At 44.5% G+C, this 27,402-nt stretch overlaps 2 protein-coding genes and 1 long non-coding RNA gene across 28 annotated transcripts in view; 1 reads left to right on the top strand and 2 right to left on the bottom strand.

The window, feature by feature from the left end:
• Window positions 1-1,892: 1,892 nt before the first annotated feature.
• D830025C05Rik lies at window positions 1,893-4,617 on the bottom strand. Its single transcript, XR_003947362.1, has one exon. It is a non-coding gene; the product is annotated as an RIKEN cDNA D830025C05 gene (long non-coding RNA).
• Letm2 (leucine zipper-EF-hand containing transmembrane protein 2) lies at window positions 3,111-22,622 on the top strand. 24 transcript variants are annotated; one of them, NR_157064.1, is made up of 11 exons: window positions 3,111-3,190; window positions 4,655-4,738; window positions 6,934-7,381; window positions 8,505-8,648; window positions 13,667-13,804; window positions 14,293-14,493; window positions 15,632-15,751; window positions 19,314-19,427; window positions 20,692-20,784; window positions 21,292-21,380; window positions 22,296-22,610. NR_157064.1 is itself a non-coding variant. In NM_001364070.1 (11 exons), the coding sequence occupies exons 3-11, from the start codon at window positions 7,347-7,349 to the stop codon at window positions 22,356-22,358; spliced, it is 951 nt and encodes a 316-aa protein (NP_001350999.1). In that variant the 5' UTR covers window positions 3,111-3,190; window positions 4,655-4,738; window positions 6,934-7,346; the 3' UTR covers window positions 22,359-22,610. The 24 variants fall into 24 exon arrangements, 20 of the variants coding, with proteins under 20 accessions (NP_001350999.1, XP_006509193.1, XP_006509189.1 ...); NM_001364070.1 differs by having other exon boundaries at window positions 6,934-7,349; window positions 21,306-21,380; XM_030243593.1 differs by lacking the exon at window positions 3,111-3,190 and adding an exon at window positions 3,356-3,825 and having other exon boundaries at window positions 6,934-7,349; window positions 21,306-21,380; window positions 22,296-22,603.
• A 2,759-nt stretch (window positions 22,623-25,381) lies between these two features.
• Window positions 25,382-27,402, bottom strand: part of Fgfr1 (fibroblast growth factor receptor 1) — a 56,960-nt gene continuing 54,939 nt past the window's right edge. For all 3 annotated transcript variants that reach the window (NM_010206.3, NM_001079908.2, NM_001079909.2), the window contains one exon: window positions 25,382-27,355. In NM_010206.3, coding sequence (NP_034336.2) covers window positions 27,179-27,355 — 177 coding nt within the window. In that variant the 3' untranslated portion in view covers window positions 25,382-27,178. The remainder of the gene's footprint in view (window positions 27,356-27,402) is intronic.

The following is a 27,402-nucleotide window of genomic DNA, read 5'->3' as shown; positions in this document are numbered from 1 at the left end:
CAGTGAAACCCTGTCTCGAAAAACAAACAAACAAACAAAACAAAACAAAAAAAGTGTCAACCTCCTCTCCATAGAGACTACATTTGCTACCATTAAAGGAAATTTCCTGATGTGTTTCAAATACCACCTCAGAATTTTTTGTTTTTTTTTTTTTTGGTTTTTTTTTTGTTGTTGTTGTTGTTTTTGTTTTGTTTTTCGAGACATTGTTTCTCTGTATAGCCCTGGCTGTCCTGGAACTAACTCACTTTGTAGACCAGGCTGGCCTCAAACTCAGAAATCCGCCTGCCTCTGCCTCCCAAATGCTGGGATTAAGGCATGCGCCACCACGCCCGGCGGGTTTTTTGTTTTTTGTTTTGTTTTGGTCTTTTCGAGACAGGGTTTCTCTGTGTATCCCTGGCTATCCTGGAACTCACTCTGTAGACCAGGCTGGCCTTGAACTCAGAAATCCACCTGCCCCTGACTCCCAAGTGCTGGGATTAAAGGCATGCACCACCACTGCCCTGCCTCAGAACTGTTTTTAATATTTTATATTTTTATGTTTATCAGTGTTTTGCTCACATATATATCTGTGTGCCTTGTGCATGCCATGTCCCCGAAAAGGTCAAAAAAAGGTGTCAGATCTACTGGAACTGGTGTTATGGATGGTTGTGAGCAACCTCTTGGGTGCTAGGAATCAAACCCTTGCACTCAGCAAGAACAAGTGCTCTTAACCATTGATCCATCTCTCCAGCCCACCTCCTCAGAATTTTAGAAAAATCTCTGCAGTTCACTGATTTTAATGGGCACTCATACTAAAAGTGATCATGAAAATAATTCCATTGATGATATTATCATTATTATTATTATTTTGGTTTGGTCTCTATTTTGGTTTTTGGAGACAGAATTTCTCTGTGTAACAGTCCTGGATGTCCTGGAGTAATTCCCTTTGTAGACCAGGCTGGCTTTGAACTCAGAGATCCACCTGCCTCCCTAGTGCTTGGATCAAAGGCATGCACCACAATTGCCCTGAAAAGTCTTTTTTTTTTTTTTTTTTTTTTTTGAGACAGGGTCCCTGGCTGTTCAACTTCCTGTGAAGACCAGGTTGGCCTCAACCTAATATAATTTCTGCCTCTGCCTGCCAAGTGCTATAATTAAAGTGTGTGCCACCATGCACAGGAACAATAGTGTTGATTTTTGTGTTATTTTGTGTGTGTGCAAATATGAGAGGAGTGCTTGTGGGAGCTAGCTCCAGACTTGCACCGTATTACAGGGCTTGAACTCCCATCATCAGTGGCACTGCAAGCACCTTTTCAGATGAGCTACCTCCTTAGACCACTTTACTGTTCATCTGTTAAGTCTTGTTAGACCCAGAAATCCTCCTTCCCCAATTTACCCACACATAATACTTTATGTTTCCATCATCTAACCTATTCTGAGGTTCAAACCATGCTTACTCTTTTCAATAGCAAACGAGCAAACAGCTTATCAAGACAGAAGCAGAAGAGGTTTCTCCAGGTTATGGTGGTAAAAATATATTCAATTTATCCTAAACACCAAATTGTCAAACCTGATAAAGTATACAAACCTGGAGAAAGTATTCATTGCTTTGAACAAATGGGTCTCATCAGGGTTCTTATCCCCCCAACCCTTCTTAAAAGAACTGGATTGTTAACTTGTGACCAGATTAAAAAATCTTCTTTATGTTTCAAATACTGGGTATGGGATAGTTCATCTGGCTTTTAAATAATACATTTTACTGTACCTGCTTGTAAGTGAATATAATTCATGGATAAGAATTTTTCCATAAGATATTTCATTGTAAAATGATAAGAATGTTTTTGCATTTGACAAATATTAAAATAATTACTGTAGAGCTTGGAATTATCAGAGCGAGAAAACAAGGAGAGGGAAGCTTTAGCATGGGACATAATCTCTTTATTATGGGACATAATAAGCTCTTTAATCAGGAGCCAGGAGGATCTCAGTGAGTTCGAGACTAGCCTGGTCTACACAGTGAGTTCCAGGCCAGCCAGGGCTACATGGTGAGACCCTGTCTCAAGGCGGGGAAGGAGGAGTTAAGTTTTGTAAATTTCAATTCTTTATGATCAGACTGTGAAACAGAACCCCTAGTGGAAAATTGCCTGACATGCACAAAGGGACCCCTAGTGGCCAAACTGAAAAGTTTTGCTTATTTTAAGTAGTCCATTCGGTTAGTTGAAATATACTTTTTTTTTTTTTTTTTTTTTTAGGATTAAAAACGGCCTCCATTTCTTTTTTTCTTTTCTTTTTTAGTTCTTTTGAAACAGGATCCCACTGTGTAGCCCTGGCTGTCTTGGAACTCACTTTGTAGACCAGAGTGACCTTGAGCTCACACAGATCTGCCAGTCTTGTCTATTAAGTACTGGCATAAAAGGCATGCACTACCATGCCCAGCCCTCAAAACTTATTCTATTTTGTACAGCTCATAATTTTATCATCAGAGTTCTCAGAAAAGTTGAAGAAAGCTCGAGCCAGGCATGGTGGTGCACACATTTAAATCTGAGCAATTTAGAGGACCAGGCAAATGAATCTCTGTGAGTTCAAGGCAAGCCTGGTCTACATAACGAGTTCTGGGCCAGCCAGGCCTACATCGTGAAACCCTGTCTCTAAATAAATAAATAAGCAAGCAAACTAAAATATAGAGTCAAAGATGGCTGCAGTGGTACACACTTGTAACTAAGCACTGGGGAGGCAGGCAGGTGGTTCAAGGGTTCAAGACCACTTTCTGCTACTACCTATTGAGTTCCAGCCCAGCCCGTGTTACATAAGAACCCCGCAAAATAAAAAGAAATTGAAAAAAAAAAAAACAGATAAATAGGAACAAGAATGCTTTCAGAACTTTAACTTTCCCAAGATGGCTAGTTGCCCGCCCTAGGAACGTAAACGTCCTCAAACCCACAATGCCTATCTTATTTAACAAGTACTCTAGAATATATTTTTGAATGTTGAGATTTCTACACAACTAATGATAAGCGACAACATGAAACCATTTTTTAAAGAGAAAAATCAAATTCCGTATGAAGATTTCAGAAGCATTCCAGCCTTCGACCCCGCAGAAGAAAGGTTTTTTTTTTTTTTTTTTTTTTTTTTCTCAGTGCTGCCCCTCTGCCACCAGGACCTCACAACCTCCTTCGCCAACCCAAGACCTCTAGGCAGTTTCGGAGACTAAAGGGTGAGGAACGGAATCATCAAAGTGATGTCATCAGTGACTCCAATTTGGGTTACAAAGGCTACTATCAGACCTTACTCTGGTAGGGCCTCCATTCAAGGAGTTCTCGAGGAGTTGGCTAGACTACAGAATGTGGGCAGGCAGGGGGGGGGGGGGGACGCAGCTTTGGTCCTGTAGTACAGACGCTGCCTCAACTAACTCCGACCCAGAAGTGACTTCGCGGGCTCGTGCGGGGGACCTTGTTGCCTTCCGCGCGGCTGCCGTGAAGGACGCGAGCCAGTCCCAGGATTTGAGAGCTCATTGGATGGTAGTGGCGTCACTCGGAGTGACGTCACAGGGCGAGGCGCAGGAGGTGGAACCATGGAGACTGGGCTTCCGGCCCCTTTAGCGTGGGGGCGGGGAGGAATTGGGAAGGTAGGGTTGGGGCCTTAGTCACCTCGCAGCGGACAAGGGCTCCCTCGGCGTCTCCCGTCAACCCCGATCTCTCCCCTAAACTTTGGACATTCTCCCCTACGGTGTACCTGACCCCACTCCAACAATCCCCAGACCCACCGCAGTCCTCCCCACTTTCCGCGGAGACTACCGGCCGAGAGCCGAGGGCGCCTTTTGCACCGGTGCGGCGAGCGCGGGGTGCAGAGGTAACCCCGCAGCGCTGGGCGTGGGGTTCCCCCGAAACGCCGGGCAGACTGCCTGGGAGTGGCCCGTAGCCCCGGGGCCAAGGGCTGGGGAGCCTCCGCAACAGGCCCGGCCTCCCTCCGGAGGAGCGCTGTCCGCGGTGGGGCTGGTTTCCGAGGTGCTGTGCCCGGTTCGCGATGTTTACTTTTTAGCTGAGGTTTCCATAGGGTGGGGTTGAGGGCCTGGGGAACCTCCTTCCGGCACGATTGCGAGATCGCAGTGTTATGCCAGTAGCTGAGAAGCGGCTCGGGGTGGAGAACGGTTTTAGTTAAAGGTACAGAGCTTAGTTCGGACTCTGGAGATTCTGCATCTGCGCTTGAGCCTTTAGTAGATACCATTATGTCTTCGCTGTTCCCACATGAAATTAGTGAGAACTTTTAGACTTTTGGGTTGGTGGTAAATGAATCCAGGGTGCTTACTTTCTACTTGTATTTTCTGGTTACAGATAAAGATGTCTTTCTCCTTTTAACCGTCGCAGCAGATTATTAGACACTATTGACCAGAAATTTAAAAAATTAAAAAAAAAAAAGCCTTTGGAGGCCACATCGTCTTCAGGATCATCTTCTTAGAACCCATTTCTGTGTGTTTGGATCGAAAAAGTACCATTTTCAAATCCAGAGCTAAGAAAATACTGAGGCTTTTGTAAATGAACTTGAAGGAAATTTTACACCTTGAATATGCAAATCTCTCTCTTTGCCTTAGTTTTTCTTAAAAAAAAAAAAAAACCACCTAAATTCTCATGTTTAATTGATTCCTTTTTAAAATACTAAATTGTTTGCTTCTTTTGCCTAGGTCTCTGTGTTGGTTAGTTGAAACAAAAAAAATAAACATGGCCTTCTACAGTTATAATTCATTCTTAGCTATTTTCTGGACAAGGTAAGGCTTGGAGTTTCCCACAAAAAAAAATGTATATAAACTCATGCATCTATATGAAAAACATGTGTTGTAAAAGACGTGGTGACAAATGCGTTTAGTCCCAGCACTCAGGAGACAGAGGCAGGCTGGTCTCTGAGTTCAAGGCCAGCCTGGGCTACATATCAAGACCGTCTCAAAAATATACATAAATAAATAAAGGAAGTAACCAACAAAACAAAAAGATTGGCTTAGTACAGAAAACCTTGCTGAGTTTTCAATACATTTCAAGGAAGAACATATTTTAATTTGAACTGCTTTAGAATGTAAGCTGAGTAATTTTGGAAATACATGATAGAGGAAAATAGATGAGACAGTTTTAGAGTGGCATTTCTGTTATTGATGAAGATTACACGAGGACCTCAGGTGTAAGGAAAAGTAAAATGGCTCTTAAACAAGCTTAGCCCAGGACATGTTCCAGTCTAAGGTCCCTTGTCATCTCACTTGTGCATTCAGAAGATTAACTGAACACTCACCACTTGCCACATTCATTGTATATTTTTCCTTTTGTCCATTTATAGGCTATATTTTGATATGTTTAAAAATTGCATTAAAGAATGGGAAAAGGCCATCCTTTAGCCAAGAACAACAACAAAAATCTCCCCTTCTCTCTTTCTTTTTTCTTTCTCTTTCTTTTTTCTTCCTTCCTTCCTTCCTTCCTTCCTTCCTTCCTTCCTTTCTTTTTCTTTTTGTTTGTCTTGGGGTTTTGTTTTTGTTGTTTGTTTTGTATCTATGTCCTGGAACTCACTCTAGACCAAGGTGGCCTCCAACTCAGGCATCTGCCCACTTCTGCTCCTGAGTGCTGGGTTTAAAGGTGTGCACCACTCTTGACTGACTGGCTGCTTGGTGCTATCTCTACTTGGCTGTGTTTTATTTATGTTCTAGCTTAACTACAGGATTAGAATATAAAAACCATTGGTCGAAGTGCTCAATTCTAATTCCTATTTTTCAAAGTCTCTTGAGTAATTTCAGGGAGATTATATTTCATCCCTTTGAGGGAATCTATAGACACATGGACAAAACAGTATCACCTGATTGGTTAATCCTCACAGGGACTATGAAGTTGTTTCATCAAAATGTTCTTGGTTGTCAGTAGAGTAGCTAACAGTCAGAGCTTCGGCTACTTTATGAGAGTAGAGACAGTACTGTCATATCATCCCTGACAGAAATATGTTTTTGAATAGATACTTTTTCTAATAAGACATTTTAAATCTTTTTGTTGCTTAACTACTCAAAAAGAGCATGCCCCTGACACCCTTTTGGAGATCACAGGGCATCTTATGAAAGTCAGTTCTATCCTTCTACCATCCGGGTCCCAAGGATTTAACCAGGGTTTGACAGCAAGTGCTTTTACACCCTTGAACTATCTCACTGGCCACTAGATGTTTACATTAATAGTTTCAGAACTTGGAACTTGCTATAGCAAATTACTCTTCAGAATTAACTTACTGATATTTTTCATAAGAATATGTTCAATGATTGAGCACAACTCAGCTATTTGAACACTTGCCTAGCATATGTGAACTTTTTTTTTTTTTTTTGGCTTTGGTTCCCAGTATAGTTTTAATGGTGCACACCTTAATCTCAGCAGTAGGGAGGCAGAGGCAGTCAGATCTCTGAATTCCAAGCCAGCCTGGTCTACCAGCAAGTTCCAGGAGAGCCAGGGCTATATAAGCCCTGTCTCAATGTCAGTTTAAAAAAGAAAAAAGTTAGCCAGGCGTGGTGACACACGCCTTTAATCCCAGCACTCTGGAGGCAGAGGCAGGCGGATTTCTGAGTTCGAGGCCAGCCTGGTCTACAAAGTGGCTTCCAGGACAGCCAGGGCTATACAGAGAAACCCTGTCTCGAAAAACCAAAAAAACAAAAACAAAAAAAAAAAAAAAAAAAAAAGAAAAAAGTTGTATTTCTGGCTGGGGGTAGAGGAGGCTTGTAGCTCAATGATAGAGTACATTCTCAGGAAGTATATAAGGTCCTGGGTTGATGCCCAGCAACATACAAGTACACACACACACACACACACACAATTGTATTTCATTCATTAATAAACATCAGTTACTTATATTCTAGCCTAATTGTCTTGTTTTAACCAGATAAAATATCCTTTTGTTACTGTTTGTAATAATATGTCTCACTGAAAGAGTGTTATCCTTCTTTTCCAGACTGCCTGGCCATTCTGTGTACCCTTCCTGCTCTCATTTCCCATCACTTGCATTTCTCCACTTGCCAGATTCTCACTTGCGTACAGCCTACATTAAAAACTGCGGAAGCAGGAAGTACTCCTATCCCAGTCTAACAGGCAATAATAAAGTCCATCCCTTACGGACCAGGCTCCCACAAAAACTGCACACAACCTGCTGGCTACAACATGTCCCTGGCAAACCTCAGCTGGAGCAAACAGGGAAGCCAAAGGCAGCAAGCCCTCAGCCTACCAAAGAAGCCAAGACAGAGACTACAGAAGAAAAGCGGTCGTTGAGACAAAAAATTGTGAATGAACTTAAATACTATTACAAAGGATTCAGCTTGCTTTGGATTGACACCAAAGTCGCTGCCAGAATAGTGTGGAGGCTACTGCATGGTAATGCGCTAACCAGACGAGAGAGGCGAAGGGTAGGCAAGAAACAGATTTGAAATGGGGAAGTAAAAACGAAAACTCCATCTTCAAAATCTTAAGTAACTTCCTTAGCATGCTGTAGGCCCTGAGGTTGATGCAGAGCACTCCCCGCTCTCCTAAAGTAGAAACTATAATTACTGATCAGAAACCAAAGCTTCCTGCCATTGCTGGGGTTGGGACCCAGGGCCTTGAGCATCTAAGCAAGGGATCTAGCAAGGATCTGTATAGATCCTCCCAGCGGGATCTAGCAGGATGTGTGTATATATATATCCTCCCAGCCCCTGGGAACCTGTTTAATTCTGATCTTACTTGTCTTCAACTTTGCCTACAGAATTGTTAAAATTGTGAGTTTTTTTTAGGATTTATTTTCATTATTTTAAATTATGTATAAGCGTGTGTCAGTATGTGGGTGTGTGCATGTGAGTGTAGGCATCTGCAGAAGCCAGAGGCATCTGATCTGGAACTGGGGTTACAGACCATTGTAAGCCCCCCTGACGTGGGTGCTGGGAACCGAACTCCTGTCCTGTGCTCTTCTGAGCCATCTCTCCAGTCCTATAATTGTGTTTTTAATCTTCTCAAGGTCTTGAAAGGCTTCATGTTTTATATATCAAAAATATAAGCCAGGTAGTGGTGGCACGTATCTTTAATCCCTGCACTGAAGCAGAGGCAGTGCGAGGCCAGCCTGGTCAACAGCCAGGTCAGCCAGGGCTACACAGAGAAACCCTGTCTCAGCCCCCCTGCCTCGTGTGTACGTTTTTAAGCCAAATGCAGTAGAGCATAATGTTAATCATAGGTACTGAGGACACTGAGGCAGGAGCAGCAGTTGAGCCCAGGAGTTCAAGATCAGCCTGGGCAACGTAGTAACCTTCAACTAATCTTAGCTGATACAGGGTTTTATAAAAATGTGGACCTTTAAGAGATGTTCATTAATGCATATTGTCATAGGTTTCTTTGAGGGTAGCCCATACATACTACTTGAGAGCTGTGTTTCCAGCTGTGGAAACCTTAGTGTTTCCACACTCTGAGACAAAGGCAGGCTTTGTTTTGGCAGTGGGTCTTGGATGGTTCGGTTGGGGCATAACCTGCATATATAACATTGCTGTGCGTTTGTCTCTTCAGCTGTTGAGAACGTGTGCCGATGTCTTCCGCTTGGTTCCATTTATGGTGTTCATAATTGTACCTTTTATGGAGTTCTTGATACCAGTGTTTCTGAAGCTCTTCCCAGACATGTTGCCATCAACTTTTGAAAGTGAATCCAAAAAGGTACACGGGATTTTAAAGCTTTCTTAAAGAACTAATAGACTTTAGTTTTTAAAGCAGTTTCATAGGTTTACAGGAAAACTAGACAGAAAATAGAGTTGCCATATTCCACATATTCAGCTCTCACAGCCTGTGGGTTTGCTGTTGATAACAACTTGCATCCGTGTGGTACATGTGACTAATGTTAATACATTATACACTGTTATTAATGAAAGCACATGGCTGACGCTGGGATTCACACTTTGTGGTTCCCAGGTCTGTCAGCTCTGAGGACCTCCCGGTCCACCATCACAGGGTCACATGCAATAGTCTCACTGTTCTAAAACACCTGTCTTGTGCCTGTTTGTATCTGCTGTGTCTCTCTTTCAGTCTGGTGACTACAGATGTTTCCCTCTGTAGTTTTGTCTTTCCCAGAATGCCAAGCAATTGGAATCACACACTTCAGACTGAATTCTTCCACTTAGCAATATGCAATTACAGTTCTCCCATGAGGGACTAGAGAGATGGCTCAGTGGTTAAGAGAACTTAATACTCATGGCAGAGGAACCTGATTCAGTTTCCAGCACCCACATGGTGGCTCACAGCCACGTTTACCTTCACTTTTAGGGAATCTAATGCATAAAAATAAAAACAAAAAAAACCCAACAACTGAAGTTCTTCCCTGAAAAGACATGACTTTTGTAGTCATGAATAGACAAGTTTTGTTTTGTTTTTGTTTTTGTTTTTTTTTTTTAATCATTTACCTTTTAGAAATTGGTTGCTTCTAATTTGGGTAGTGTTGAATAAAATGCTATGAATATTTGTGTTCAGGTTTTTTTTTTTTAACTTGAGCAAGAGTGATTGCACACAGTAAGACTATATCTAGCATTGTAGGAATTTGCTAAGCCATCTTCCAGAGCAGCCATGCATTCTGTCTGCATCCCACCTAAGAATGCTGTCCCCTGTCTTTCCCAGCATCTGATATACTTTGGACATTAACCATTCTAACAGGTGTGTATTGGTTAGCTTCCTTGGCATCCCTGTAACTTCCTTGTGGAGGTGTATGTTCATTTTGCTCACCTGTGTGTGTGTGTGTGTGTGTGTGTGTGTGTGTGTGTGTGTGAGAGAGAGAGAGAGAGAGAGAGAGAGAGAGAGAGAGAGAATATACATGGTGTACATGTGTGGGGGTGGCCATGCATGTGTTAGGGTCTCTCCCATAAGCCCACGGCTTGCTGATTTGACTAGTGTAGTTTCCCAGTTTTTTTTCTGCGTTCCACAGAGTAGGACTACAAATAGGCAGAACTCTGGTTCCTATGCCTGTGTGAGCGAGCACCTTGTACCTTGTGGAGCTATCTCCACAGCCTTTGTGCCCACTTTGTAACTGGGTGTTCTATTTCTTGTTTTGAGGTTTCTGGTTGGTTGCTTGCTTGCTTGGGGTTTTTTTGTTTGTTTGTTTGTTTGGGGTTTTTTGTTTGTTTGTTTTGTTTTGTTTTTGAGACAGGGTTTCTCTGTGTAGCCCTGACTCTTCTAGGACTTGATCTGTAGACCAGGCTGCCTTGAACTCACATAGATCTTTCTGCCTCTGCTTCCCAAGTGCTGGGATTAAAGGCGTAGGCAGCTGCCTGGATGTCTTGAGTTCTTTCGGTATTCCTATACAAGTCCTTTATCAAATATATGCTTTGTACATATTTTCTCCCAGTCTCTGCCTCCCTGACCCCTGTCCCCATTCCTGGGAATGAAGCTAGCTTCTTTATTTTTTTTATTTTTATTTTTCCATTGCTGTGAATGGATCCCAGGTCTTTGCCTGTGGTAGGCAAATTATTGTTTAAGATACATCTCATACCCGTGGTTCATCATTTCATAGGACAAATACTTAAAGTGATCATGTCTTTGGAGTTACAACTAGAAGTTGGTTAACAAACTCAAGGTCACTTATATTCTGTGTGTATGGGTGTTTGATCTACATGGTTCTGTGTACCACATACATGCCTGGTACCTGAGGAGGCCAGAAGAGGACATTGGACCTCCTGGAATTGGAGTTATAGAGGGTAATGTAGGTGCCAGGGACTGAACCTGGATCCTCTGGAAATCAGTCCAGCCATTTCATCAGCCCCAAGCTAGATGATTCTACTATTTTTTTTCTAGAATTCTTAAAGTTTTACATTGTGTCTTCTAGTATATAATTCATTTTTTAATGAAAATTTATAATATCAGTATCAGGATTTTTATATGTAAATGTCTAGTTTTTATATTACTGTTTATTAAATGTCCAATCTCTACTATATTTTATTATATATTTGCTTGTTTTTGAAACAGGGTTTCACTATGTAACTCTGGCTGTCCTGGAACTCAATATGTAGACCAGGCTGTCCTGTAATTCACCGAGGTCTGCCTCCTTCTGCCTCCCAAGTGCTGGCATTAAAAGTGTGTACAATTATGCTCCAGCCTCTCTCTACGGTTTTAACTTCTGGAAGGAAAGAAAAAGGAAGGGAAGAAGGAAGGATCTGTGAGTTCAAGGTCACCTACTCTACATAGTGAGCTCCAAAGAATAAAAAATAAAAAAAGAATAAAGAAGCTGAAGAGATGGATCAGAGCTTAAAAGCTTACAGTATCAGGTTCAATTCCCAGCATCCAACATGGTGGCTCAACCATGGGTAACTCCAGTTCCACAGGATCCAGTGCCTTCTGGTCCCTGTAGACAGGCACACATGCAGGCAAAAATACCCATGCATATAAAATAAGTACTAAAGGTTTATTTAGAATAATAGTAACAAAGAAAATGAACATCTACCGTTACTTTGGGTCATGAGCACAGCATATGTTCTGTTGGGCCAAGCAGAGCTCTAGCACCCACGAGGAATGCAGGGAGGGTGCCTTGGCAACCACAAAGGGGGGTGGGGAGGCGCTGGGGAGGGGTAGAAGAGATGCTCCTCCCCATCGCCACTCTGTGACAATACTCTTATAACAATGTCATAAAGGTAGGAGCAAAGTTCTCCAAGGGACAATGAAATCTTCCACTCAGTAAGTGGGAAATACCATCTGAAACACAAGAAAGAAACCATTCCATAGGAAGAATTTTGGAGCTGAGGTTCAGTGAGTTATTTTAGCACAGTCTGCAAGTCTGGGAGGCAGCTGGTCAAGGAGACAGACAGAGAGAAGGCAGGCTGGAAAGCATCGCCCACTCTAAGGACTGCGAACCTCGATGGGTAGTAAATAATGAAAGCTAAAACTTGACACTGTAGTGGGTGGCACGATCAAATCCGTACTGTAGGGAAATACAGCGCCACGAGAAGGGAGGAAGCAGGGTCTAAATCAAGAGGTTGACACTGAGAATGAAGGATGCAAGATAGATCTGAGAAGAAGTTCCTTATGTAGACCAGGCTGGCTTTGAACTCAGAGATCTGCCTGCCTCTGCCTCCTGTGTACTGGGATTAAAAGTGTATGCTCTGTGAGCTGGAGAGAAGGCTCAGAGGTTAAGAGCACTGACTGCTCTTCCAGAGGTCCTGAGTTCAATTCCCAGCAACCACATGGTGGCTTACAACCATCTGTAAAGGGATCTGACGCCCTCTTCTGGTGTGTCTGAAGACAGCCACAATGTACTCCTATTCCTAAAATAAATAATTATTTTTAAAAAAAAAGGAAAAGAAAAAAAGTGTGTGCCACCACATCTGGCTCCTTTTTTCTTTCAGTGATGTTAAGAGTAGAATCCAGGGCCTCATGCATGCTTGGCCAGCACTTTACCATTGATCTATACCCCTAGACCTTAGTTTAAGATTAAAGTGGAAAAACAATCAAACTGTAATATTTAACTGCCTGAAGATGGCTTGATTTACTTAAACTCTGGCTAGGCGCCCTTTGCAAGCTGTTAGAGTTGCAGGCCTTAATTTACTTAACATTTAAAACAGTCAGTAGCTAGAAACAACCCACAGCATTCCGATGAAGATGTTCTTGAATACAAAGAACTTGGGGGACTGAGAGAGTGGCTTAATTATACCTGCTTCTCTCTACCTTGTGCCCAGCACTTCGACCATGTTTACTTCAAAATTCTACCACGCATCATTTCTGACAGTAAGAGTCAGTAACTATTAGTCAACAGTCTTTCTTTCTTTTTTTTTTTTTTAATGAGTACAGTGTTGCTGTCTTCAGACACGCCAGAAGAGGGCATCAGATCCCATTACAGATGGTTGTGAGCCACCATGTGGTTGCTGGGAATTGAACTCAGGACCTCTGGAAGAGTGAGCAGTCAGTGCTCTTAACCACTGAGCCAGCTCTCCAGCCCTAGTAAACAGTGTCTTAAGAATTTACATTAAGGCCGTGGGGGGTTGGCACACGCCTTTAATCCCAGCACTTGGGAGGCAGAGGCAGGCGGATTTCTGAGTTCCAGGACAGCCAGGGCTTCACAGAGAAACCCTGTCTCGAAAAACCAAAAAAAAAAAAAAAAAATTTACATTAAATAAGGTGTGGTGCCTCACTTGGGAGGCAGAGGCAGAGGCAAGTGAGTCTTTAGTTTGGTCTCAGCTTGGACTATATAGCAAGTTCTAGGACAGCCAAGGATGTATAGAGAGACCCTGTCTCAACACAAAGAACGTATATTTAATGATCTTCTGCCTAGTGCTGTTTTCAAATCTATTATAGCACATAACACTATATTATAATTATATATTTTCGATTTAAACTGTAAGGTCAGTGAGCATAGAGTTAGTGTATTCTGAGTATTCTTTGTAGTGCACAATCTGGGGCTACATACCCGTGTTTGGCTTAAGTAGTAGCCTGGATGAGGTTGGGAGGTAACAACTCATCCTCTAACAGAGCCTCTCACTGAGGCTCACCATCATGGTATTAGTGAGCACTAAATGCAAGATTAAGGAGACAAGTCAAAGAGAGGTTCCTTCAAAGTAGCCTGCTTCTTACAAACTTAGGTAATCCGGCCTGCTAATAATGTTACTACACTATGTGTCTCGGGGATGAACCTTAGTGAGGAGGGAGTTATTTTTCTCAGTACCATCCTGCAGTTATGATTGACTTTTTCCTCTTCTGTTAAGGAAGAAAAACAGAAAAAAACGATGGCTGCCAAACTGGAAATAGCAAAATTCCTTCAAGAAACAATGACAGAGATGGCGAGGAGAAACCGAGCGAAGCTGGGAGATGCATCTTCCCAGCTTTCCTCCTATGTGAAACAGGTGATGGGGCTCGTCCCAGGCCAGCGACTTCTGGGCTGGAGTTACAAAAACATGTCATTGTGGGCTATCCAGATTGTTCAGAATCTCTGAAATGCCACATCCTAAATTATAAATAAATAACATTTAAACATTTAGGGTGGTTTGCAAAAAAATAAAATAAAGGCACCTTAAAGTAATCATCTGAAAAGAAAAATCAGTGCAAGCTCTAAAAATACTGCTGATTTTCCTAGTGACTAAGTTTGATTCTAGATTTACAGGGGGTTGGGGTTTGGACTAGGCATTGAACCCAGCCAGCATTCATGTAGGGCAAGTACCCAGTCTTCCCCTAAGCTACAACTTGACACTGGTTATTCCCAGTGAACCACTGGATCCATTTCTATACCACACAGAAAGTCTCTAATTCCTTCCACATCTTCTTCAAATAATCTATTGAGGAGGTTTTGTTAAGTAAGAGATGGGTTTTAATTGGCCTTTGTCCCATTGCCTAGGTCCAAACAGGTCACAAGCCCTCCACGAAGGAGATAGTTAGGTTCTCCAAACTCTTCAAGGATCAGTTAGCCCTGGAACACTTAGACCGGCCCCAGCTGGTTGCCCTGTGCAAGCTGCTGGAACTGCAGACCTTCGGAACAAACAATCTGCTCCGCTTCCAGCTCCTGATGACACTGAAGTCTATAAAAGCAGATGATGAAGTAAGAGCGGAACCACAGCCCTCTGGGAGGGCAGAGGGTACCTTAGCCAACTGCGTTGGTTTCTGTTGGGTCTGCCAGAGAGGCAGCCAGCAAAGTGAATGGCTTAAGAAATCATTCCTAGGACAACTTCAACTTTTACTACTCACTTTCGTATTAGTTTGTTATATCTTGAGAAGGCCATTGTAAGCAGCCAGTAATCTGGATGGATTAGCTGGGAATAATCTAAAGTAGTTAGGACCTGCTGGGAAGGAAATACCAGCTCAGTAGATTCTTGGCAGCACTTACCCCCATCACACAATCACACACACATGCACACGCACATGCACACACACACACACACATATACACACTGATCTCCTACAGAGGAACTGGTGCCAAAGTAAAGATTCTGCTGGGTAAGCTGGTCTGGTTAAAAGAAGGTGGCAGAACACAATGCTAGGAGGAAAACCAAGGTCTGGCCATCTTGCAGAGGGCACCATTTGGACTATTAACTACCAGTCAGGCTCCTTTAAAATATGGAAAGACTTTCCTGATTCTCAGTCAGCTGGTGTAGTGTACTTAGGGGAGCATGTTTCCCAAAACAAAGACATCAGCACATTGGCCCTATTTAGATATTGGATGTTGCTTTCAGAACTTTGGTATGAATAATACTGGTCCCAGAAGAACAGTAGTTTTGGATCACACCATGCAGGAATTGTTATTTATCAGGGGTCTTGTGGACTAGAGAACCCAGGCTGTTCCTGGGGTGGCGGTATAGGAAACTGCACTGAGACACTCAGCCAATGGGATCAGGGGGAAGCTTTTTACAACAGGCTTTTTATCTTCTATTTCCTAACAAGCCCTAAAGATTAAAAAGAAAAATAGATGTTACAACTAGACAAAATCCAAACCAAGATAGGATATACTTTATTGGCAAAATGCTGGGGCAGCTCTATAACTATCGTTTATTGCCGTCTGTCCATTAGTGGTATCCCTTCATCTCAACTGCCACCTTCCCACATGGCCTGTTTACAGCAATCAGTGCAGGGACAGAGGGCCAAAGCATCAGAGTTGGGTTTTCTATCAGTTTTGCTGGAATATAGGGGTTAAGTAAAATTGAAATCCAAAGAGCTAACACCGTCCCTTATACCTGATGCAGATAATTGCCAAAGAAGGGGTGAAGGCTTTGAGTGTGTCAGAACTGCAGTCTGCGTGCCGGGCCCGGGGGATGAGGTCGCTGGGCCTCACTGAGGAGCAACTGTGCCAGCAGCTCACAGGGGCAAGTAGCACTCCAGCCCTCCTCACTGAGACTTTCTCCCTGGGACTCACAGACCTCATGTGGGGACTTCTTTGCAAGTTGTGAGTCAGCCATCCATGGCTGTGACTAAATGCATCTGAAAGAGGGAGCTTTGTTTTGGCTCATGGCACCCATGTCTTCAGCCAATGGTTCCCTGGTGCCAGCTCCCTGGTCCTGTGCCAGAGAGTATCCTGTACCGCAGAGAAGTCTTGTTCATTTTATGGTGGCCAAGAAGCAAAGGAGGAGGAGGGAAGAGGAGCACACCTTTAAATCCCAGCACTTGGGACACAGACGCAGACAGATCTGTGAGCTTGGGGCCAGCCTGGTCTACACAGTGAGTTCCAGGCTGGCTAGGGTTACGAAGTGAAACCCTGGTTTTTGTGTTTTTAAAAAGGGCAAAGAATCAAGAGACAAAGTTCCAAAATTCCCTTCAGTGGTCTAACCTCTTCCCACCAGGCCTCAGCTATAGAAGTTCCACACTTCCTAATAGCACCATAGCCTGGTGAACACGCTTTTAACACATGGAACTCAGGAGAACATTTAAAGTCCAGACAGCCAAGCCACCACACATAGTTTACCTTATGTAACTATGGAGCAGTTAAATATACCCTGAAGAGGTGTATCTGCTTTCCCCTTTGACAGGGACAGGGAACCAATTTTCTACAGTGCTATTACAAACTACCATGATTATAAATGATCACAATGGCAGTCATTTAGTAGCTTAAAGCCCTAAAGGTCACAAGTGCTGGCTGGAGTCCTCCCTGGAGTCCTTGGGGAAAGATCCATTCCCAAACTCCTTGAGTTTGTTGGCGGAGCTGAGTTTTCTGCAGCTGTAGGAAGGAAGGAAGATGTTCTTGTCTCCTCGCTGGCTGCCAGCCCGCTTGTTCTCAGCTCCAGGAGCCACCTGTATTTCCCTCTTGGCCCCTGCTTCCATCTGTAAAGTCTGCCATGTGCCAGTCCCTACTCATGCCTTAGACCTTGGACTTCTGGTTTGGGCCTCCAGGTCTTGTGATTAGGTAAATCCCACCTTGACGATATCTCAGAGTAGACTGACATGGGACCTCCATTTCATCTGTAAAATCCCTTCATAAAGCATCTAGACCAGCGGGTCTCAACCTCCTGATGCTGCGACCCCTGAATACAGTTCCTCGTGGTGTGGTGGCCCCCATCTATACAATTATTTTCATTGCTGCTTCATAACTATTTTTGCTACTTTTATGAATTGTAATGTAAATATTTGTTTTCTGATGGTCTTAAGTGACCCCTGTGAATGGGTCATGTGACCCCTGTGAATGGGTCATTTGACCCATTGTGACCTACAAGTTGAGAACCACTGAGCTAGATTAATGTTTGAATAACTGGAAGGTGTGTATATGGTGGATCTTAGGGCTAATTTAGAATTTGGCTAAAAAATAAAGTGGGGTCTTGGCAGAAATTCTCACACACAGGTCTATCACTGTCAGTTCAGTCTCTGCTGACAGGTGTCATCTCAGAGCCCACTTTGGCTACTCTTCCTCTTGTGCTCCAAATCAGCCTATGGTGTTGGCTTTGGTGGTAGATGTCTGTTACCCCCATCAGAGAGCACACTGTATTCTAACAGCAGCAGCAGTGTATTAAAAAACCAAGAATTAGGGCTGGTGAGATGGCTCAGTGGGTAAGAGCACCCGACTGCTCTTCCAAAGGTCCGGAGTTCAAATCCCAGCAACCACATGGTGGCTCACAACCATCCATAACAAGATCTGATGCCCTCTTCTGGAGTGTCTGAAGACAGCTACAGTGTACTTACATATAATAAATAAATAAATAAATCTTTAAAAAAAAAAAAAAAAAAAAAAAAACCAAGAATTAGCTCCCATTAGGTTCTCATTGTTATCAGTGTAAGAACTTCTGTATCATGTTAAGATTATTTGGGACCAAGGGCCAGTGTTGTCACTTGGAAACCATGTTAGGGAGCCATTCTCCTCTTAGCACAATACACTAACTGACTGGAAGCTGAACCTCTATAGAGGGCAGTCCATTGGTTGAGAGGCTGAGGCAGAAGGATTACCATGGGTTTAGACCAGCTTGGGCAATATAGTGAGTTTTAGGACAGCATGGGCTTCAGAGTGAGACCTTGTCTCAAAAAAAAAAAAAAGTAAGATATTAAAAATAGTAAGCATATGGCTATCTTAACCTTTCTTATAAAGTAAATGAAACTAGAGATAAGCCACATTCACATATTAGCAAAGTTCAGGCTGTTAGAGATTGGGTAGAGGGCACTTAGGCGTTGCTACCTGAAAAATAAAACTCTGTGAAGACAAACCACATCATCCTTCAAAATATAAGCACACACCTCGCCTGCCTTGGTAGCTGATAACTCTAATCCTAGCACTCAGGAAGCTGAGGCACGAGGACCACCAAGAGTTCAAGACCAGCCAGCCTGGGTCATAGAGCGTAGGAGACCCTGCCCTGAAAAGCAACAGAAGACATGGCAGCCAGAAGCATCTGTAGGTCCCTGGAGCTGGAGCCAGAGACAGCTGTGAGCTGCCTGGTGTGGGTGCTGGAACTGAGCCTCGGTCCAGTGTGCAGTAGAACGTGGAACAGTACACACTCTTAACCAGTGAGCCACCTCTGCTGCCCCTATCCTAAATTTTGTTCTGTTCTGCTCTGTTTGTTTAAGAGACAGGATCTCGCTATATCTCCCTGCCTGGCTAGGACTCACTGTGCAGACCAAGCTGCCCTTGAGCTCAGAGGTCTACCTGCCTCCATTTCCTTAGCACTGAGACTATGGCATTTGTATACAATGGAAACATAGCCAGATACTTAAGGGGTTAGTACTACAGCTGCTGACATGATTCTGTTTCAGTGGGGACAAAACTGCAAGGGACAAAGGCTGGCAAGATGGCTCGTCTGTCAAAGGCCACAAACCCCAGCTTAGTTTCTAGACCCAATGGTGGTGGACAGGGTCCCTCCTCAAAGGTGTCTTCTGAACGTCACTCAGACCCATACATATGCATATCATACACACACACACACACACACACCGCAAAGTACAAAGCAATATGTGTCACTCATTACGTAACATTTACAGAACAGTTGTGACATGGTGGCCCATGCCTGTAATCCCAGCACTTAGGAGCTTTGGGACAAGAGGATCACAGGTGAGAAACCTGGGCTACCCAGCAAAATTAAACACAAAGACAGACAAAACACTTGGCCATTGTGGTGCTTTAAAACTCACATCACACCTTCATTCTAATGCTGACTTCTTTACTTTGTGCCTGGCTTCTGGGTTATCCTTTCTAGCCATCTGTTTCTGCTAAGAGAAGACACTTAGCTATCTGGATGCAAAACTGGATAGAGAGTTTGAGTGACGAGTGTGAGTGGTTGCTGGGTACCTGCCCAGAGGTAGAAGCCAGGAGGCTGGTGCTTTCGTCCTGTGCCAGAGGTTATCATCAGTGTGCTCTGGGAACAGCTGCAAGCCAGGGAAGCCATAGGTGACAAACAGGTCCTCTTGAGGTACAGCAGTCTATATCAACATGTCTTGTTACCTCCCATTCCCTAGTGGCTGGACCTCCACTTGAAGGAGAACGTCCCTCCTTCTCTTTTGCTCCTGTCGCGCACCTTCTACCTGATAGATGTGAAGCCAAAGCCTATTGAACTTCCACCGAATATAGAGGTAAGTGCATGGATGCAGACAGAGCCTGGATGCCACCAGCACAGGCCTCTCCACCAATGTCTTCCGGTCAGAGCAGGCACTGCTTTGGGAATCTGGGTTAGCTGGCTTTTAGTACTCCTTATTACTTGTATCTTTTTAAGCTAATGGCTCCTTTTCTTTCCAAGTCCAATTGTTCATATGTATATAAATGTCAAAGCAAATAAGGAATAACTTAGAATGTTAACTTTTTTCTTTTTTCAACTCATTAATTTTTTTTTTAACCTGTAGTTTTTGGTTTGTTTTTTGTTTTTGGTTGGTTGGTTGGTTGGTTGGCTTTTCAAAACAGAATTTCTCCGTGTAGCCCTGGCTATCCTGGAACTTGCTCTGTAGCCCAGGCTGGCCTTGAACTCAGAGACCTGCCAGCCCCTGCCTCACCAATGCTGGGATTAAGGTATGCTCCACCACTGGCGGCTTTGTTTATGACTGGGAGCAACACCAGACTTGCCAAATTGTTTTGTGGTTCTAGGTTTTCTTTATTTGGTTTGTATCTCACTATGAATCCTTAATTAGCCTAGAGCCCACTATGTAAACCAAGCTGGTCTTGAACTCACAGAGATCCTCTTGACTTTACCTCCTGGATGCTAGGATTAAAGGCATGGGCTACTCTACCTGTGTTTGTTTGTTTGTTTGTTTGTTTGTTTGAGGACAGAGTCTTACTATGTAGTGCTCAGTATCCTAGAACTACATATTTTAAATCCTAAAATATAAATACTATGCAACTTTTGTATATAGGGAGTTCAGTATTCAAATACTAACTTACAGGAACATATTCCATGTAACTCAAGAAAGTCTAGTAGGCGTAGTGGTAAATGCCTTTGATCCCAGCACTTGGGAGGTAGAGGCAGGTGGGATCTCTACAAATTCAAGACTGGTCTGGTCTATATAGTGAGTTCCAGGCCAACCTTCACATTGAAATTCATCTCAAAACAATAAAAATAGAGGAAGATATAGTCAGGCACACACCTTTAATCCCAGCAGAGGTCAGCTCTAGGCCATCTAGACCTACATAGTGAGACCCTGCCCATACACATACCTCTCGCAAATGCATGCATTTGCATGCATGTATACGCGCGCGCGCGCACGCACGCGCGCGCACACACACACACACACACACACACACACACACCCTCTCAACCCCACATGCATACCGCTAGACAGAGGAAGGCACATATTCTTGTCCATGCTTCTGGGCCTGACTATTTATACTTGCATAATGTGTCCCCAGACTCCAAAGCCAAACCTTGGAATACCGACACCTCCACCCCCCGAGTCAAAGGAGAACCTCACAGACTCTGCACCTCAGCTGAAGGGAACGAAGGTTAGTTATTTCACTTTCTTTCTACATGATTAAACTGAAAAAAAAAATGATCAGACTTAATTTTCTTTTCCTCCAAACGAGATGATGGTGTAGCTCAGGCTGGTTTCAGGCTCCAGGACCCCTTGCCTCAGCCTCTCAAGGATTGAGATGACAGGAGCACACCCCCAGCCATTTCTCTGCATGTCTTATCCTCCCAGTGGAACAGAACTCATTGTATCCAATGCAGTACCACCTGGTAATAAAGAACATCAATAGCACTGCTTAATCTGATTCGTAAAAAGCTCAGCATATTGGACTGGGTGTGTAGCTCACTGGTAATGGGCTTGTGGAAAATGTGAAACCACAGCTTCCATCTCCAGTTACTGCCAGAAATGTTTTAAGTCAACATTTGATTACATGTAATTTTCAGATTTTTGCCTTTCAAACCCTACATAATATAGTTGTTACAAGTTCCTGGTATCCGTGGTAGATCCTGGTATGCACTGGCTTAAATCACTAATTTCTCAGTTCTAATGTTTAAGGATGAAGAATTTATACAACTGCCCCCAGTACCGTCATCACTCATAGCACCAGCAGCAACTATTTCCAAAGAAGCAGTAAGTAGTCTAGAGGAACCTCTCCCCAGGTATCTGGAAGGGCACTGGGGCCACAGCATCATGCATACCACAGAACACTACAAGAGTCTTGCTGCTATCCAGACAGGAATGCAGGCTGGACTCGAGCGATCTTATGGCCGCTACCTCTTCCCCTCAACTGTCCCGAAGTAGAGGGGGAAAGTCCGCACCCTGCTGGAGCAACCCAAGCATGGAAGTCTAGAGCTAATTACACTATAGGCAGATCCTTAGTTTTATGTGTTAAATGCAAATAGTTCCCACATGTTATCTAGTTTACATGGGCTTCTGATGTCAGGAAATACAAGCAGGAAAGCAATTAAAGTTTCAGAAAAAGACACGTAAATAGGACATTTCTGTGCCCACTTCTCCCATTTGGGCCAAGTAATTTGGGGGAGGTGAGAAAGCACAAGCAAACAGTAGGAAGGTCACTGGGGGGGGGGGGTGGGTGGCTGGGGACAGATGAACTGTGTGTGACAGGTCCACCGTAGGCTCATCTGTGATCCTGTGGCTGGGCTGGCACTCAGAAAGGGATTCCATGCTTGTTTGTATCTCCATCTTTATTACCAAAGCAGTCGTACAGGTCTGAGTCTGTGGCCCCTGTCTCGTTGCTTTCCTTTGGGGAAGGTGGAGCACGTTCACTCTGAATGTAGTTCAAGCTTTCCTGGAACTCAGGCCAGTTCTACTTCCTCACCAGCCTCGACAGGGATTACAGGCTCAACACACATGCACGCACACACACACATGCACACACACACACGTGCACACACACACGTGCACACACACACACACACACTGAGCCTGGCTTGTGGCCATTAGTTTGATTAAGAAGCTCAAAGTAGATGCTTGCAGAATTTAAACTGTTTGTGACCAAAGCCTAAAGTGTTGTTTTATATCCAGATCCTCCAGGCCAAGTCCCAGGAGACCTCACAGAACAGCAAGGCTGATTCCAAAGGAGCCTAAGGATCCCTTGAAGGTGGCGCTCCCTCTCTTCAGTCACTCCGCTCAGCAGTGGCGTCCACAAAGGAATTCCAGCTAAGACTGTCTGGCTTGAGATAAAGGATCAGCCATTAAGTCGTTGGAGGCCTTGTGACCATCCCAGAGATGCAAGCAGTGACACCAAGTTCAGGCCATTTAGAGAAGCTTAATTACAGTCCATCTCTACTGTATAATTTTGTCATCTTACTAAACGTTGCATAAAGACACTCCCACCAAGTTGTGTTCGAATGGCTTCCTGTTTGTGTGAACTTGGGGAGGGGACTGAGCAGGGGTGGGGGTGGGGCTGTGGTTTCTAGGCAAGCACTGGCATTGAGCTGTATGTATTCCCCTGCCCTTTCTTTCACTTTTGTAAATGGCAAGGTAAGATCGGAATTGCCCAGGCTAGCCTTGAATTTTCAGCCTCCCTCACCGCATCTCCCAAGTAGCTAGGATTATGTAGACTTTATGTTACCAGGCCCAATTGGATGTGGACCTTTTAAGAGGAAATATATTTCACAATGGAGTCAGCTTGGCACCTTAAATACCTCTCTCTGCCTCCTGTGGCTTGGAATTGTTAGCCAGAACATGGAGACTCCCCAAACCACCTTTAAGAGCACCTGGCCGGCCTTTGTAGAGGGACTCCTCAGTAGAACAGTACCGTGCCCGAGGACCAGGACGGACGTGCTTCCCAGGAAAGCACAACTTCTTAGAGAAGTTAAACAGATAGTGATGCTGGAGGGACTGTCCCGTCAGAAGACCACTAAATCCTGCAGAGGGTCAGTGTCTGGTTCCCAGCACCCACATGGTCGCCACGACCAATTTCTAACTCCAGTTCTACAGAATCCAGCAACCTCTTCTGAACTTCACAGGTACCATTCATGGTGCACACACACACACACACATATATAAACAAAACACTTATATGCCAGACCGTGGTGGCACGTACCTTTAATTCAAGCACTCTGGAAGGAGAGGCCGGTGGCTCTTTGTGAGTTGGGAGTCCAGGCTGGTCTACAGAGTGAGTTCCAGGACAGCCAGAGCTACACAGTGAGACCCTATCTCGAAACAAACAAGACACAGACATCTCCACCCACTTCCCAGGCCTTGAACTCAGGAGTGCTGGGATTATAGGTGTGTGCCACTACCACATAGCCAATGAACTCCTTAATCATCATTCAAGCAACTGGACTACACCCCAGCCCAGAGCATGTACCTCCTCAAAATGCTCCCTAGTCATGGAGGACCAGTCCCACCCAGTGTGCTAATCAACTGACTTCTGTAGGCTGTGTTCATACACCACTCTGGGAAGCTGCCATTGCTCTAATCTAAGGTATCTCACAATACAACTTCCGTCTGGAAGTGGTGGGTTTTTAAACTTAGTGCATACTATAGATGTGTAATATGGGAAAGGGATTAGCTACTTAACTGGCTTAATCCTCTCATCTCCCTGATGCACGTGGATTCCTTCTGGCCTTCTCAATGAGCAAATGGAAGTAGTTAAGTCATGGAGTCTGGCCATTGAGGACTCCACCTGTGCCCCGACCCACCCCACTCCCATCCCCCATTTTACTTTTTTGGAGACAGGGTATCACCATGCAATCTTGGTTGACCTAGAACTCAATATATAGACCAGGCTGGCCTTGAATTTAAGAGATCCACTGGCTTCTGCCCCCTGAGTTCAGGATTAAAGACCATCACCTTTTGTTTTCAAAATTTGGGTTACTAGGCCATAACCCCAGGCTGACACACATACTTTCCTTTAGAGAGCCAGTTTCAGCACACCACTGGAACCTCCGACAGCACGGCAATTGAATGCATTGCTTCTGTGCACCAGGACATGCACGTACCCAGCAGGCAGTAAAGATTCTGAATGCTGCTGTGTGTCAAACAAGAGGGAACCAGTTCCAGAGTCCTTCATAACTTCAGTGTGTTCTGGTTCGTTTAATTTCCTTTTAGACAAGAGTCTCACTGTGCATCTTCAGCAGGCCCTGAACTCACGATGTAGACCAAGTTGTCCCTGAACTCAAGATCTACCGGTCTCTGCCTTCTGAGTCTGGGATTACAGGCATTCACTACCAGGACCAGCCAACTTCAGGGTTCTTGCTGGTCTACTCCCTTCTTGGTTTCTACATGCCATGTTGCTTCAAAGCCCTCCATTCTCCCTCCCAGCTATTTCCTGCATATGTGGTGGAACCAAGCTCTACCAGCTGCTAACAGCTGCTAACAAGCTCATTGGGTACAGTTTTAAGCTCTAACATGCGCCTGTAGCGACATTAGACACAGCACACATTCTACACAGAATTGTAATAGTTGTTGCTGCTACTTAATAGTATGGCCCTGCACTTGTGCCATGTCCAATTCTGTACAAGACATATTGGTCATGTCCAGAGTCTGACAATGCTATATCCAGGCCAAAAGTTCCCGCTTGCAGGTAGGTCTGTTACTTCAGAGGACAGTGGCTCTGACAGTATAACCTAACACTGTCTGTGTGTAGGAGGATATTTTAGCTTGCTGGCTCCACCCAGTGGCAGTTGATAAACAGAGTTCATTACCATTAAGGCCGATTTCTTACTTCATCTATGTTCAATCTTACTTACCTGAAATCGATACATTACATTAACAGAGCCAGGGGACTGATGGCCTTTAGCCTATGGCAATTAGAAAAGATGGGGAAGCAGTATTGATTGATGCCTGGGCCATATTTTAACCCCCAGGAAACCAGACAGATGCTGTGCTCTGACAGTAACATCTTCATTCTGTAAGCTGGGTTCCCCCTCCCACGAGACCTAATCTGGTCCTCTAAGTGAAATAGCCATTTCATTTCCCTTCATGTCAATGTCACTACTTTCTATTTGATAGCCACCCCTGTCCCAGGGGCCGTCTGCGGGCAATCTGAATAGTAACAGAGGGGACTTCAGTTCCTTCCAGTTCCTAGCTCCTCTCCTTGAGTCACACTAAGCCCTTTCTGTGTTCTCCTTCCATCCACACAGCAGTGAGTCAAGTAGACCTGAGGCAGAAATAATGTTCAGTTTTAACAAGAGAAAGAAAAAAAAAAAAAACCACTATGATACACGGTCTCCAAGAAAATGAGTTTGTGCTAAATTCATTCCCTAGCCCTCTTTGCCAAATGATGTCTTCTTTCAGCATAAAAACCATTCATAATATTTTGACAGTTACATGTGTACAGAGAGAAACAACGATAAGAACTCTTATGACAATGACCCAAACCACAGCTGCCAAAACTGCATTTAAAGAAGCAGCCCTAACCCCTACAGATGAAATCATACTGAACAGGTTTGTATTCAGCAGACCCAGAAAAAAAAGACCAACCAACCAACCAAACAAACAAACAAAAAACAAAAACAAACCCTCTAAGGCTTGAGTGGTGTGGGTTTGAATAAGAGACCAAGGTACCAAAGCAACCAGCAGGTGGCAGAATTGAGTTGCCAAGTTGACCCCAACCAAAGAGATCGTTTTCTGTTTCCTGAGGGATGGGTGGAGTTTGTGAAGGAAAAACTATAGGAAGCCAAGCTCAGGGACAGACCCAACTGGGTAACAGAGACCAACAGGGAAGGGGAGGATATTTACAGGAGAGGAATATGAGGAGTAGGTTGGGGAAGATAGACAAGACATCTGAATGTACAGGGTCTAGGGTTTGGGTTTCTGTCCAGTTCTACCCTCTGGCTAACCTCATCCTCTCACTCTCTCCTCCGAGGAAACAATCAAGTGTGCGAGCTTGGCTCTCTGCCCTCAGGACCTCAGTCTTCTCCTGCTGTTCCCAATGCATCGGGAGATAGAAGGCTTGGCTGGGAGGTCTGGGGCACAATCCAGGAGACAGAGGTCATGGGGGGCAGGGGGAAGACCAGCTCATGGCCCTTTACCCCCTGTCTCCCTCCTCTGCGCTGGACACCTGCTCTCTTTTCACACGCCCAGGATAAAAATGAAGCAGCAGCAATTTTTTATTGAGGGAAACCTAAACTGAAAATAGGTTTAAAACATAATTTAAAAAAATAAAACAGCAAAAGTAGCAAAAAAATATATGACCTTTTAAAAAACATTTTCCTTTTTTTTTTCTTTCTGTTCGTTTGTTTTTAATATATAGCAACGGATGCTACCCTGGGCGTCTCCCCCATGGGTAAATCTCTAGTAACGACCCTTTTTAAAAAGACATGTAAATATATACTCAAGATTTATACACTTTGTGTTTTTCTTCATAGCTATGTACAGAGCCCCAAGTCTAGGGCTCAGCCCAAGGGCACATCACGGCTCCCAGTCTCTGCCTCCCTGTCTTCTGGTACCAGGCAGGTATTTGGTCAGCAAAGCAAATTAGTATTGGAATTAAGAAGCTACTGGTACCATCCATCTGGAGCAGAGGTTGCCTTCGGTTAAGGCCTAAACAGAAACCTCACGGCTTCCAGGAGCCCCAAGGCCCCTGCCGCCAGAACAGAAGGGGCTGATGGGTCAACAGGAATGCCCCGGATGCTCCACTTGCTTCCGCTCTGCACACCTCCAAGCAGTGCCAGGCAGCGGGGCGGGTCTTGGTCCAACACCTGGGAAGGAGGATGCGGCCGTCGGCAAGCACCTGCCTCTTGGCTCCTCTCTCACACAGCAGGCTAAGAAGAGGGAGAAGAGGGGTCTTGGGGGTGATGGAGGGGGAAGGCCACAACACAGGAAGGCCTCAGTCAGGCACTGGCTCTTGCCAGCGGCAAAGGAGGAGGAGAAAGGCAGTGTGTCCAACAAGGGGATTGTGGGTGAGGGGCACGGGTGACGACGGAATGGGAGAAAACTGGGGACAGGGTTGGTAGTCAGCGCCGTTTGAGTCCACTGTTGGCAAGCTGGGTGGGGTGTCGAGGCAGACAGGGCTCCTCAGGTAACGGCTCATGAGAGAAGACAGAGTCCTCCCCTGAGGAGCAGGTGGAGCTCCGTGTGTCGGGAAAGCTGGGTGAGTACTGGTCCAGCGGTATGGACAGGTCCAGATACTCCTGTGACAGAAAGGGATCGGTGGGTGGCACCCAAACCTTCCCAGGAG

The sequence above is a fragment of the Mus musculus genome, chromosome 8 (genome assembly GCF_000001635.26).
Source record: "Mus musculus strain C57BL/6J chromosome 8, GRCm38.p6 C57BL/6J".
Lineage (NCBI taxonomy): Eukaryota > Metazoa > Chordata > Mammalia > Rodentia > Muridae > Mus > Mus musculus.
This window is presented reverse-complemented; position numbering and strand designations above follow the sequence as displayed.

Bases quoted from the DNA above. Each gene is read 5' to 3' on its own strand.
- Letm2 (XM_006509126.4), top strand. From the start codon at position 4,692: ATGGCCTTCTACAGTTATAATTCATTCTTAGCTATTTTCTGGACAAG. The intron at 4,739-6,933 runs GTAAGGCTTGGA...CTTCTTTTCCAG, and splicing joins TTAGCTATTTTCTGGACAAG to ACTGCCTGGCCATTCTGTGT. The intron at 13,805-14,292 runs GTGATGGGGCTC...CCCATTGCCTAG, and splicing joins TTTCCTCCTATGTGAAACAG to GTCCAAACAGGTCACAAGCC.